Genomic DNA, 14,984 nt, shown 5'->3' on the forward strand with positions numbered 1-14,984 from the left:
ACTTGTGGCCTCTCCTTTAGCTAAAGCCGTTCTTCTGTGGTAAGGCCGCCAATCCCAGGCAAGGGAAGGACGCACACGAGCCCCCCCACTGGCTATCGCTCTTAAACGCTGTCACAGGATTTCTAGCGTGTCTTCTGGTGCGTCTGAGGGGCTGTTCCCACAGACCCTCTTTTTATCCTGACTCACAGGGTCTCAGGTGTCAATCAGGTTGGGGATGATGCAATCCCTCCACCAACCTCCTCCTTGGTTCATTGCCTGGGGCTTTGATTGCATCGTCCAGGATGCAATACACAAGTCCGTCTCCAAGAGACAATAGCCGGCATCAATGGGTCCGCCTCTCGGAGGCCAAGGCACATTCCAACGCCTTGTGGACTTTCTCTCATTTCCTGGGTCTCCTGAATAGACTCAATAGTGATCTTGCGATTCTCACAAAGGAGGGGGCTACCCCCGGACCCTTCGGCCCCTCAGAGCTGTGGTACATTCATAACACCCTGAAGAGGAAAATGCTTTATCTTCACAACATAAAATTAGGAGGATCCTTTAACAGAGTGTATTTGAGGAGCACCTTCCATTTCAAGCTCTTTTAACACTATCCAGTAAACTCAGTGCCTGCTACATGTCTACAAAATGAGCAAAAATGGTCTCGTCTTTGAACCCAGAAAAGAGATTTTTATTTATTTAGAGATACAGCAAGTTAATGGCCCTACTGTCCTAATGAGCCTATGCTGCCCATTACACCATGTGATCAATTAATTTACTATCTTGTACGTGTTTAGAATGTGGGAGGAAACAAGAGCACCGAGAAGAAACCCACCTGGTGACGGGGAGAACATGCAAACTCCTGTAGACCACAGCAGAAATTGAACATGGGTCACAAAGCACATACAGTTGGCCCTCCTTATCCGCGGATTCCACATGCGTGAATTCAACCAACCACGGATCGGGAAAACCCTGAAGTTCTCTCTCCAGCACTCGTTGTTTGAGCATGTACAGACTATTTTTTTCTTGTCATTATTCCCTAAACAATGCAGTATAACAACTATTTATATAGCATTTACATTGTATTAGGTATTATAAGTAATCTAGAGATGATTATGAATGAGTTCCATTCCGGAGTCCGTCTTTAAGTTGGATTTGAAGTTGGAACAGGTACACCCAGTATTATTTAGCGTCAGTCAGTCAAATGTTTTTCTTAGTATATAGTACATATTTTACCTTTCTATGTATATAAAACACTTAAGAAACATATGTATTTCAATAATTAAACCACTGCATTGCTTAGTAATAATTGTAGCTTTCATTGGGGCAGGGCCTTTCACATGCTCCATTAAAATTGTTCTAATCGTTGACTGACTGTAGCCTAATGCTTTTCCAATGACCGATGGCGTTTCACCTCTTTCCAATCGCTTTATTACTTCCACCTTATTTTCAATCGTGATCATGATTATTTTGGTGAACAGAAACACTGTGGATTCAGAGCTGTGCTGCCAGGTCCTAATGCCCATCACACTGACTATGTTAAATAAAGTCTGGGGTTCCACTGGGTCCTAAAGACCACCGCACCGAGACAGGCTAAATAAGGGACTTGAGCATCCACATTTTTTGGTATCCGTGGGGCGGTCTCGGAACCAATCCCCTGCAGATAAGGAGGGCCGACTGTAATTGGATTTCTAATACTTGAGTAGAAACAATGAGGATGACAGTGCTATTTTGCAGATTCTATGCTCCCCATATACAGCTTAATTTGAAAAGAATGTAAAATGTTTGGGTAAATCTTTGGAATTCCCTAATTTTTAGTAGTTAAATATCCAAGTTTTGTTTACTTATTTGAGCCAAGTGCATTTTTTGTTTCTGTCATAAGTTCATAGATGCATATTCTCACCCACAGTAACTCTCCATTTAACTGGAATATAAATCTTGATTAAATTTTCTTCTGGTAAGCTATTAAGGTCATTTCGGGTGCACCAGTGACCAGTTTAAAAATGTTTGGCAATGCAGTCAAGAAGTTAAATTTGGAGTCTTTAACTGTTTTATTTGTAGACTTGTGTTCATCTATGCTTTATCCTTTTACTCTGACTTATGCTACATAAACATTTTGAGTTGTATAAGGTGATAGAAAATAGATTTAATTGTGGCACCACTATAACTGAGTATAATTTCAAATATATTATGTTGAATTTTGCTTATGTAATTATCCTTTCATATAACTAAGGTTCTTATGGTTAGCACGACACTTTATAGTGCCAGCGACTTGGGTTCAATTCTGGCCGCTGACTGTAGGGGATTTGTACGTTCTCCCTGTGACTGTGCAGGTTTCCTCCTACGATCCAAAGATTTGTCCAAAAGTTGGTAGGTTAATTGGTCATTGTAAATTGTCCTGTGATTAGGCTTGGATTAAATCGGGGGTGGCGGGACTGGAAGGGCCTGTTCCTCGCAGTTTCTCAGTAAAATAATAAAGTAAGATATTGAAGGGCAGTAATATCTTGAAATGGAGGTAAAAGGGATTATTGGTAACACATATTTCACTTAAAGCCATGTCTAGTTGATTACTGACTTCCTCAGAATGATAAGAAGCCATGCAATGTAAGAATTCATCATTAACTGTCTTTAATAGGTTCTAGATTTCAGTGATGATGAGAAAGAAAAAGAAGCCAAGCAAAAGAAGAAGAAGAAACAACAGAATCGTGGAGATAAAATCACTCAACCTGGTGAGACATTATCGGTAGATATAACTCAGTGTCTTTGTTTAATTATGAAGGGCCTAACTTTGATCACATGCAGTTCAGTGGCCTGTAAAATAAACACTTTTTATCTATGTATATTGTTTTCCATTTAGTTTTTGTGTATGAAAAATACCTGAGGATGCTGTACCCTGTTACAGCATAATCAGATATTTTGTCACAGTAATAATCATTCCATCTTGTTAGCTATGCAATTTACAGAAGTGTTTTATGGTCCATGTTCAATATTAGGCACCTGCATTTTCTTTCATTTCCAATTGAGAATTGGAAAATAAACTCGTAGTTTGAAGCGAAAATAACAAAAGCAATTTGTACTTTGGTTGATGAAGCACTCCTCCTAAACAGTCAGCTCAATTTTAGCATAGCATCTGAAAAAGAAGAAAAAAATGCTCTGAAGTGTTTTTTCACAATTCATATTTGCTGTTCATGAACAGCCTCATCTCATGAGAATATGAAGGAATGTCTGTGGATGTTATTTATATAGACTTCTAGAAGTCACGTAACAAGTTCCTTGTAAGAAACTTTTAACAGATGACACCATGCAGTAACACAAATTAGTCAATTAACTTGGTTAGGGAATTGGATAAAAGCTAAGAGCAAAAGATATCGTCAGTATGAACTGCATGTGTCCAGCAATCTTTTCCAGAGCTTGGTTTTCCAGTACACTTGGAAAAGACTTAAATGAAAGAATAGAGAACTATTTATCCAAATTTAGTAGTAAAGTTGTTGACCAAATTTGTAAAATAACATTGAGAGATTGAGTGACAATTATGGCAGATGCAGGTCGATTAAGGGTAATAGTAATAGGGTTGTTGTGGTGGGAGATTTTAATTTCCCAAATATCAATTGGCATGCCCCTAGAGTGAGGGATTTAGATGGGGTGGAGTTTGTTAGGTGCGTTCAGGAAGGTTTCTTGATACAATATGTAGATAAGCCTACAAGAGGAGAGGCTGTACTTGATCTGGTATTGGGAAATGAACCTGGTCAGGTGTCAGGTCTCTTAGTGGGAGAGCATTTTGGAGATAGTGATCACAATTTTATCTCCTTTACCATAACATTGCAGAGGGATAGGAACAGGCAAGTTAGGAAAGCGTTTAATTGGGAATAAGGGGAAATATGAGGCTATCAGGCAGGAACTTGGAGGCATAAATTGGGAACACATGTTCTTAGGAAAAAGTGCGGAAGAAATGTGGCAAATGTTCAGGGGATATTTGCGTGGAGATCTGCATAGGTATGTTCCAATGAGACAGGGAAAGGATGGTAAGGTACAGGAACTGTGGTATACAAAGGCTGTTGTAAATATAGTCAAGAAGAAAAGAAGTGCTTACGAAAGGTTCAAAAAACTTGGTCATGATAAAGATCTCGAAGAAAGGAGCTTAAGAAAGAAATTAGGAGAGCCAGAAGGGGCCATGAGAAGGCCCTGGAGGACAGGATTAAGGAAAACTCCAAGGCATTCTTAAAAGTTTGTGAAGAGCAAGAGGATAAGATAGGAGAGAATAGGACCAATCAAGTGTGACAGTGGAAAAGTGTGTATGGAACCAGAGGGGATAGCAGAGGTACTTAATGAGTACTTTGCTTTAATATTTACTACGGAAAAGGATCTTGGCAATTGTAGGGATGAGTTACACCAGACTGAAAAGGTAGAGCATGTAGATATTAAGAAAGAGGATGTGCTGGAGCTTTCAGAAAGCATCAAGTTGGATAAGTCACTGCGACTGGATGAGATGTACCCCAGGCTGCTGTGGGAGGCGAGGGAGGAGATTGCTGAGCCTCTGGCAATGATCTTTGTATCATCAGTGGGGATGGGAGAGGTCCCAGAGGATTGGAGGGTTGCAGGTATTGTTCCCTTATTCCAGAAAGGGAGTAGAGATAGCCCAGGAAATTATAGACCAGTGAGTCTTACTTCAGTGGTTAGTAAATTGATGGAAAAGATCCTGAGAGGCAGGATTTATGAACATTTGGAGAGGTAGAATATGATTAGGAATAGTGAACGTGGCTTTATCGAAGGCAGGTTGTGCCTTACAAGCCTGACTGAATTTTTTGAGGATGTGACTAAACACATTGATGAAGGTAGAACAGTAGATGTAGCGTATATGGATTTCAGCAAGGCATTTGATAAGGTACCCTCTGCAACTTGGCCTATTTTCCTGGGAGCGATGGAGGATGAGACGTGACCTGATAGAGGTGTATAAGATGATGAGAGGCATTGATCGTGTGCATAACCAGAGGCTTTTTTCCCATGGCTGAAATGGCTAGCATGAGAGAGCACAGTTTTAAGGTGCTTGGAAGTAGGTACAGAGGAGATGTCAGGGGTAAGTTTTTTTATGCAGAGAGTGGTGAGTGTATCGAATGGGCTGCCGGCAACGGTGGTGGAGGTGGATACGATAGGGTCTTTTAAGAGACTCCTGGACAGGTACATGCAGCTCAGAAAAATAGAGGGCTATGGGTAACCCTACATAATTTCTAAGGTAAGGACATGTTCGGCACAGCTTTGTGGGCCAAAGGGCCTGTATTGCGCTGTAGGTTTTCTATGTTTCTATGTTCCTATTTATCCACTTTAAACTTAAAAAGCTGGTTTGGGAGTATTTTTCAAATGGTAACATTTTGGGAGAAATGGGGTAGTTGGGTGTTCCAAGTAAAGTTAAATTCCTTAAGATGAATGGATAAATAATGTGTTCAAAAGTTATGGAATGAAACTGGCCGCTCAGTTTGCTTTTAATCCAATCATCCAATCTTGCCGTTAAGCAGCTGTAATCCTTGTTAGCTGCCAATAAGAGGAGCTTTAGTTTGGGAGTTGCAGTTATAGTTTGGTTTGTTTTCCTGCAGTAGAAAAAGTCATGCCATCTGTTTGATTTACTTGTAAGTAAATTTTAACAATAAAACAGCAATTCTAATCTAATTCTCTAAATCCTCAATACCTTAGATATGTCTCACTCTTGTTTTAAAATTATAAAGGTTCAAAATCAAAGTCTATATGCAGTATACAACTCAGAGATTCGTCCAGATAGCCACAAAACAAAGAAAAGAATAGGGAAGTGATTGAAAGAAAAACATCAGCCCTCTCTGACAAAATAAAAGAGAAACAAAAACTCTCAAACCCCAAACCTCCAACCCACTCCCTTGCACAAAAAAGCTTAACATATCACCCACATAGAGAAATAGCAATGAGAACATCAAACCACAAATCCTCAGCCCACCAACTGGCAACAAGAAAGAATGGGTGAAAACACGGGGGGGGGGGGGGAAACAGAACTGATAGAGGTCAATATGAACTACAGTTCAATCCATAACTTTGAGTATCAATAACATCTCCAAGAGCATCCAGGAGAGTGACCACTCAAACGCAGCGGCCTTTTCAAGGAGAGCGACTCGAACCCGGCGGCCTTTCCGAGGAGAGCCACTCGAACCCGGCGGCCTTTGCGAGGAGAGCCGCTTGAACCCGGCGGCCTTTCCGAGGAGAGCCACTCGAACCCGGCGGCCTTTGCGAGGAGAGCCACTGGAACCCGGAGGCCTTTGCGAGGAGAGCCACTGGAACCCGGCGGCCTTTCCGAGGAGAGCCACTCGAACCCGGCGGCCTTTGCGAGGAGAGCCACTGGAACCCGGCGGCCTTTCCGAGGAGAGCCACTGGAACCCGGCGGCCTTTGCGAGGAGAGCCACTCGAACCCGGCGGCCTCTGCGAGGAGAGCCACTCGAACCCGGCGGCCTTTGCGAGGAGAGCCACTGGAACCCGGCGGCCTTTGCGAGGAGAGCCTCTCGAACCCGGCGGCCTTTGCGAGGAGAGCCACTCGCACCCGGCGGCCTTTGCGAGGAGAGCCACTCGCACCCGGCGGCCTTTGCGAGGAGAGCCACTCGAACCCGGCGGCCTTTGCGAGGAGAGCCACTGGAACCCGGCGGCCTTTGCGAGGAGAGCCACTCGCACCCGGCGGCCTTTGCGAGGAGAGCCACTCGAACCCGGCGGCCTTTGCGAGGAGAGCGACTCTAACCCGGCGGCCTTTGCGAGGAGAGCCACTGGAACCCGGCGGCCTTTGCGAGGAGAGCGACTCTAACCCGGCGGCCTTTCCGAGGAGAGCCACTCGCACCCGGCGGCCTTTGCGAGGAGAGCCACTGGAACCCGGCGGCCTTTGCGAGGAGAGCCACTGGAACCCGGCGGCCTTTGCGAGGAGAGCCACTGGAACCCGGCGGCCTTTGCGAGGAGAGCCACTGGAACCCGGCGGCCTTTGCGAGGAGAGCCACTGGAACCCGGCGGCCTTTGCGAGGAGAGCCACTGGAACCCGGCGGCCTTTCCGAGGAGAGCCACTCGAACCCGGCGGCCTTTGCGAGGAGAGCCACTGGAACCCGGAGGCCTTTGCGAGGAGAGCCACTGGAACCCGGCGGCCTTTCCGAGGAGAGCCACTCGAACCCGGCGGCCTTTGCGAGGAGAGCCACTGGAACCCGGCGGCTTTTGCGAGGAGAGCCACTCGCACCCGGCGGCCTTTGCGAGGAGAGCCACTCGCACCCGGCGGCCTTTGCGAGGAGAGCCACTCGCACCCGGCGGCCTTTGCGAGGAGAGCCACTCGAACCCGGCGGCCTTTGCGAGGAGAGCCACTCGAACCCGGCGGCCTTTGCGAGGAGAGCCACTCGAACCCGGCGGCCTTTGCGAGGAGAGCCACTCTAACCCGGCGGCCTTTGCGAGGAGAGCCACTCTAACCCGGCGGCCTTTGCGAGGAGAGCCACTCGCACCTGGCGGCCTTTGCGAGGAGAGCCACTCGAACCCGGCGGCCTTTGCGAGGAGAGCCACTCGAACCCGGCGGCCTTTGCGAGGAGAGCGACTCTAACCCGGCGGCCTTTGCGAGGAGAGCGACTGGAACCCGGCGGCCTTTGCGAGGAGAGCCACTCGAACTCGGCGGCCTTTTCAGTTAACAATTAAGCTAACAATTTCCATTTTTAGAGAGAAGTTCCAGCCTTACTGTGAAGAGATGCTTCCTAACCTCACTGCTGGAGGCATGGCTCTGCTGTTGTAAACAATGTTTCTATCCTTGCTCCTAATCAGGACTTCGCAGCCAGTAAATAGTTACTCCTTCGGCTTTATCAGTTACTTTTAAAATCTTGAATCCTCAATGAAATTGTACATTAAGCTATACTAAATCTAATTTAGGATCATAATCATGACAGATGAAGTTGAATTGTTTTCAATAACCAGGAAGCAGGCTTTTTCCTTTGAGGTTGGGTGGAACTACATGTGTAAAAGGTGAAAGATCATGGGTTAAGGGTGAAAGGTGAAAAGTTTAAGGGAAACATGAGGGGAAACGTCCTCACTCAAAGGGTTGTGAGAGTGGGGAATGAACTGCCAGCACAAGTGATTTCAATGGTTAAGAAATGTTTGGATAGGTACATGGATGGTAGGGGTATGGAGTGCTATGGTTTTAGTGCAATTTGATGAGAATAGGCAGTTTAAATGGTTTTGGCATGGTCTAAATGGCTGAAGGGTCTGTTTCTATACTGCACTTTTCTGTGACTCTAGGAAGCAGTCACACAGAGAATTGCTGGCCTGATCATGCCTGTCTCCATAGCACGAGTCTGATAAAATATCTACAGTTGAATTGTTAGCAAAGTAAACGCATATCTGATTAAAAGGGCAATGGCTGTTTGGATATGCAGTTAGCTAAAGAACACAACAATAATAGAAGTCAAAAACTACAGATGTATAAGAACGTACAGAAATTATCATAGATCTGGCAAATAGATTTTCATATCTATAACTGTGAAGTGAAATAGAGGAAACACACTAATTAAAATGATACAGAAGTGCAAGTTTAAAGAATTCTCTCCTCTCTCAAGGATAGCACATTACTTAGGGAACTAAAGAATAATAAACAGTTTGAGAATTGGCTGTATGCAATCCAAAACCAGGTTTCTGCTCTTCCTATTTATATTCCTTATTTAGGGCAGGTGAACACTCCTACCAGTCAGTGGTTTATCGTTTGGGTTATACTCCCAGGTATACTCGTATCTTCTCAGTTGGTTGCCCAATTACAGGTGTCGTCATAAACAAAGTAAACTCCTGGAGCTCTAGCCCGAGGATACCATTTTTCACTTTAATTAATCAATGACCATGTTCATCAGTGACCGTGGGATCCCTTAGGATCCTTAGAGAACGCGAGGGGAATAAAAGGAGGTACTAATCGCTAAATGAATTCTGGAAGCAGGTTGTGTTTATGAAGCATAAACATTAACGTAAAATTAATTATGCTAAACTGTCTGCTATTGTGCTGTGCACTTGACATAATGCAGTGGTGAAAAATTGTCAAAAATGAATGAAAGTATGCAGTGGTATCTCCCTAGAAAGTACAAATGACCTGACCTGATCTGGCTAAAAAGACATAATTTAGATATTTATGGAAACCAGCTCAGAAAATTGGTAATTGGTAAGAAAAATATATTCAGACTTGTATAAAGCAGGTGAAGTTACAGAATCATGTGATATTGAGGCATACAATTCAATCCACTGAACCATCCCCAACTCAAGCACCCATGTTTTATTAATCTCATTTTATTCTCTCATATTCCCATCAATTCCTCCCAGATTCTACCACTCAACTAACTATGCATTAGTTGGCAATTGTAAATTGCTTTTAATCTACCACCTGGAATTCATGGACTATTCAGAAATCTGATGGTGGAGGGGAAGAAGCTGTTCCTAACACATTTGGTGTGGCTTTTCAGGCTCCTGTACCTCTCCGTGATGGCTGTAACTAGAGGTCATGTCTTGAATGGTGAGCGCTCTTAACGATGGATGCTGCCTTCTTGAAGCACCAGCTTTTGAAGATGTCCTTGACAATGGGCAGAGTTGTTTTTGTAATAAGCTAGCGGAGTTAACCTTTTCAGCCTTGTTTAATGCTGGTCGTTGGAGGCTCCATACCGGATGGTGATGCAACCTGTCTGAAAGTGCTCCGTATATTTATAATAAAAGAATCTGTGACATACCAAAATCTTCTCAAACTCCTATTGGAATATGGCTGCTTGACATACCACCTTCATGATTGCATCAATGTGTGTTGGGCCCAGGATAGGGCCTCTGAGATGTTGGCATCCAAGAACTTGAATCTGCTCACTTTTCCACAGCTGATCCCTCAAAGAGGACTAGTGTGTCTCTCCCAATTTCTCCTTCCTGATGTCCACAATCGGTTTCTTAGTCTTGCTGACACTGAGTGTGGGGTTGTTGCTGCTCCACCAATTGATTAATCTCATTCCTGTATGGCTTCTCGTTGCCATCTGGCATTCTGCCAACAAAAGTGTTGTCATAGGCGAATTTATAGATGATGTTTGAGCTGTGCGTGGCTACACAGTCAGGAGTGTAGAGTAGAGCAGTGCAGTGAGCTAAGCACATGTGACTGTATTGATTGTCAGTGGGGATAGACTGTAAACAAAGATATCTGGTCATTGAGTAAATGGGAACAATTAGGGATGAAAACATATACAAAAGAATGTAGGAGTGTAAAATGCAGAGCACTCCCAGCGAGACAAAAGAGGAGTGAACCAGGAAAGCTGCTAAGGAAAATGGTCCTTGCAGAATGTTGAAAGGAGGAGAGGGGTTGCTATATCTCTTTCCTGAAACATGGATAATTAACATAATCTGCCGTAGTTAACAAAGCCCTTGACCATATCTCATCCATTTCCTGCACCTTTATTTTCAGGCCTCTGCTCTGAGATAGAACAACAGCGTACCCATGTACCTCGCCTTTTTGCATTCAAAAGATCATTCTCTTGAAATTTCCTCCAGCTCAAAGAAATTCCACCACCAGACACTTCTTTCCTCTCCTGTCAGCATTTTTGCAGTAACTGTTCTCTTCACAACTTCTTGGTCAGTCCTGTTGAGATCTTGGATCTGATTAAGAGATAACTTCAAATATAGCACAGATTTGTAAAGATCTGGAAAATGAGGAAGATTAATATTTTAGTTTTTGATCTTTTTAGTACAGCCATTCAATTTCCTACTAAGAATTGATTGAGCCTCTATTTTAATTCGGTTCTCGGAGGATGAAAGGTATTTTCTTCTGCGGCGCCATCAAGAAGGCGACTCGTGCAAACAGCACCGATGGAAACCATCAAATACTCCCATTTCAGTTTGCCACAACAATGTCCAAGGTCTGTACATTGTTTTAGTGCAATTAAAAAATCTATCGCTACTTAAGATTGATGTAACTTGAATGGACTCTGGTGGTTGTTCTTCTTTAAGACGGCAGAACTGAGACAGCTCCAAGAGAAATGTGTTGAGCAGCAGAGAAGTCTCTATGTCACATTTGTTGATCTAATCAAAGCATTTGACACTGTTGGTAGAGATGGCTAGTGAAAGCTCCTACCAAAATTTGGTTCCCCGCCCCGCCCCCCACCCCAGTGCCTAACCAACATCATCTGTCAGTTCCACGAAGGCACGGAAGGCCGCATCAACATGTGTGGTAAGTTGTCAGACCCATTTTCCATCAGCAACGGCTTAAAACAGGGTTTTGTTTTGGCTCCTACTCTGTTTGGTCTATTCTTCACTGCTGTTCTTCAGGATGCCACATCAGACCTGAAGTCAGGGGTCTTCCTACAAATGATGGTTGATGGTGGGCTCCTCAACCTCACAAGACTGAGAACAAAAACAAAAGTCGGGGACATTGTGGAGCATGAGCTACAGTTTGCTGATGACTGTGCACTGGTTGCCCACTCTCTCGAAGACTTACAGATCACCAGTCGCTTTGCCAGCGCAGCCAAAAGCTTCAGACTGAAAATCAGCCTGAAAAAGGTGGAAGTTTTGTACCATCTGGCTCCTGGCTCAAGCTACGAAGAACCAACTGTCCTCATTGATGACACTCATCTCAATGCTGTCAACAAGTTTTGCTACCTGGACAGCATAATAACATCCTCAGCTTCTCTGGATGTAGAGACCGAGTCAAGAAACAGAAAAGCCTGCTTTGCCTTTGGTCAGGTGAAAGATCGAGTTTGGTCACAGAACATCAGGTTGTCCACCAGGTGCAAGGTAAACAGGGCCGTTGTCATATCAGCCTTGCTATACGGATGTGAGACGTGGTGCCCATATCAGAGTCACTTATGCCAGCTTGACCAACTGCAGCAGTGTCACCTACATTTTCTGATGAAGATCACCTGGCAAGACAAGGTCTCCAATACCGAGGTCCTCTCTTGAGCTGGAATGCCAGCAGTTTCAACCTTGGTGATGTCAGCCTGACTGCTGGGCAGGACATGTTGTCAGAATGCCTGATGGAAGACTGCCCAAGGACATCTTGTATGGCCAACTGTCCATTGGTACACGAAAAAGAGGAGACCAGCGACTACGGTACAAGGATGTTCTGCACAGGAACCTCAAGAAAGCTGACATTGCCCCATCAACATGGGAGGATCTGGCTCAAGATCGCTCACAGTGGAGGGACAGCATCAGAAAAGGTGTGGACACTGTCGATAACAAGCTCCTAGAGGCAACAGAGGAAAGGCACAGGAAGCGCCACAACAGAGCTTCTGCCTCTGCGGCCCCTCCAGGCCTCACCTGCCAAGTATGTGGCAAACAGTGCCTGTCAAGGATCGGCCTGTACAGCCATTCCAGGACGCACATATCAAACCCCAGTAACTGACTGAAAGGAACCATCATCATCCTATGGGATGGATAGCCAGAGAGAGAAGAGGGGATGCCAAGCTGCTTAAAAGTTCATCTGAGAGAGCACGGATTTTGATTCCTAATACTGGCTATCTTGCTGCCAAACGTACAGTGTCTGGTAAATATAGGTGAAGATCTCAGAGACTGAGTGCTGTTTCAATTGATCAATGGAATGATATTGAATGCTGGTCATCAGCCATTGACTTCCATGCTTTGGTAATGATATGTGTGGTTACATTCAGTTGAATGTCCAGAGTCTAGATCTGATGAAACACCTAGGAGGAGTAAATCAACATAAGAAAAGCTACCCAGAGGGGATCCTATTGGTTTCCAAGAGTTTCTGTCAAAAAGTTGGCTCTGTCTTTTCTTACTTGGTATTAACCAACATTGCATGAAGCAGAGGACCATTTTAGCTATACTTGTAGAATCCACATGTTGTACTTTCTTTTACAGGAATTAATGCCTGTGGACTCAGTAATAGCTTTGTTGAAGTGGAATACTGTTATTGGGATAATGGACGGATTGTATTATAATTTCCAGCTTCTGATTAATTGCTCCATTTCTTTAACATTTTTTTGTTGTGCTGATTGTGATAATGAAGGGTGTCTCCAAAAGCAATTATACATTATTTCTGCTCGAGAATATGGCTGATGCTGTGTCGGGATTGTCATTCACATAGATACTTAAGAATGATGTGGTTGAGATTAATCTACATGCAAGGCTATGGTTAACCACATAGCTTCCCAGTCCAAGATTTGTACTAAATCTGGTGTTGGAAATTAATATTCAGATAAAGTAATTCTCAGTCTTAAAATGCAACTCTTTTTGTCACATTTCTTATGGAGAGGATAAAGCAACTATTCTTGCAGTGAAAGTTGTGTGGGGAAGAAACTGCCTAATGACTGAGGTTGACTTCTTAATTTCTTCATTGGGATAGAAACATAGAAACATAGAAAATAGGTGCAGGAGTAGGCCATTCGGCCCTTCGAGCCTGCACCACCATTCAGTATGATCATGGCTGATCATCCAACTTAAAACCCTGTACCTGCTTTCTTCCATACCCCCGATCCCTTTAGCCACAAGGGCCATATCTAACTTCCTCTTAAATGTAGCCAATGAACCGGCCTCAACTGTTTCCTGTGGCAGAGAATTCCACAGATTCACCACTCTCTGTGTGAAGAAGTTTTTCCTCATCTCAGTCCTAAAAGGCTTCCCTTTTATCTTTAAACTGTGACCCCTCATTCTGGACTTCCCCAACATCGGAAACAATCTTCCTGCATCTAGCCTGTCCAATCCCTTTAGAATTTTATACATTTCAATAAGATCCCCCCTCAATCTTCTAAATTCCAGTGAGTATAAGCCTAGTCAATCCAGTCTTTCTTCATATGAAAGTCCTGCCATCCCAGGAATCAATCTGGTGAACCTTCTTTGTACTCCCTCTATGGCAAGAATGTCTTTCCTCAGATTAGGGGACCAAAACTGCACACAATACTCTAGGTGCGGTCTCACCAAGGCCTTGTACAACTGCAGTAGAACCTCCCTGCTCCTGTACTCAAATCCTTTTGCTATGAATGCCAACGTACCATTTGCCTTTTTCATCGTCTGCTGTACCTGCATGCCCACCTTCAATGACTGGTGTACAATGACACCCAGGTCTCATTGCACCTTCCCTTTTCCGAATCGGCCGCCATTCAGATAATAATCTGTTTTCCTGTTCTTGCAACCAAAGTGGATAATCTCACATTTATCCACATTAAATTGCATCTGCCATGAATTTGCCCACTCACCTAACCTATCCAAGTCACCCTGCATCCTCTTAGCATCCTCCTCACAGCTAACACTGCCACCCAGCTTTGTGTCATCCGCAAACTTGGAGATGCTGCATTTAATTCCCTGGTCTAAATCATTAATATATATTGTAAACAACTGGGGTCCCAACACTGAGCCTTGCAGTACCCCACTAGTCACTGCCTGCCATTCTGAAAAGGTCCCGTTTACTCCCACTCTTTGCTTCCTGTCTGCCAGCCAATTCTCTATCCACATCAATACCATACCCCCAATACCGTGTGCTTTAAGTTTGCACACTAATCTCCTGTGTGGGACCTTGTCAAAAGCCTTTTGAAAATCTAAATATACCACATCCACTGGCTCTCCCCTATCCACTCTACTAGTTACATCTTCAAAAAATTCTATAAGATTCGTCAGACATGATTTTCCTTTCACAAATCCATGCTGACTTTGTCCGATGATTTCACCTCTTTCCAAATGTGCTGTTATCACATCTTTGATAACTGACTCTAACATTTTCCCCACCACCAATGTCAGAGTAACTGGTCTATAATTCCCCGGTTTCTCTCTCCCTCCTTTTTTAAAAAGTGGGGTTACATTAACCACCCTCCAATCCTCAGGAACTAATCCAGAATCTAAGGAGTTTTGAAAAATTATCACTAATGCATCCACTATTTCCTGGGCTACGTCCTTAAGCACTCTGGGATGCAGACCATCTGGCCCTGGGGATTTATCTGCCTTTAATCCCTTCAATTTACCTAACACCACTTCCCTACTAACATGTATTTCCCTCAGTTCCTCCATCTCACTAGACCCTCGGTCCCTTA

At 44.1% G+C, this 14,984-nt stretch overlaps 1 protein-coding gene across 2 annotated transcripts in view; it reads left to right on the forward strand.

Moving 5' to 3' along the window:
- The window catches only part of naf1 (nuclear assembly factor 1 homolog (S. cerevisiae)), a 186,790-nt gene that overhangs the window by 159,071 nt on the left and 12,735 nt on the right, over nucleotides 1-14,984 (forward strand). Inside the window, exon 8 of one of the 2 annotated variants that reach the window (XM_073042990.1) lies at nucleotides 2,615-2,708. In XM_073042990.1, coding sequence (XP_072899091.1) covers nucleotides 2,615-2,708 — 94 coding nt within the window. Of the gene's footprint in view, nucleotides 1-2,614; nucleotides 2,723-14,984 lie in introns of both variants that reach the window. The other variant, XM_073042991.1, reaches the window with a different exon arrangement.

The sequence above is a fragment of the Hemitrygon akajei genome, chromosome 4 (genome assembly GCF_048418815.1).
Source record: "Hemitrygon akajei chromosome 4, sHemAka1.3, whole genome shotgun sequence".
Lineage (NCBI taxonomy): Eukaryota > Metazoa > Chordata > Chondrichthyes > Myliobatiformes > Dasyatidae > Hemitrygon > Hemitrygon akajei.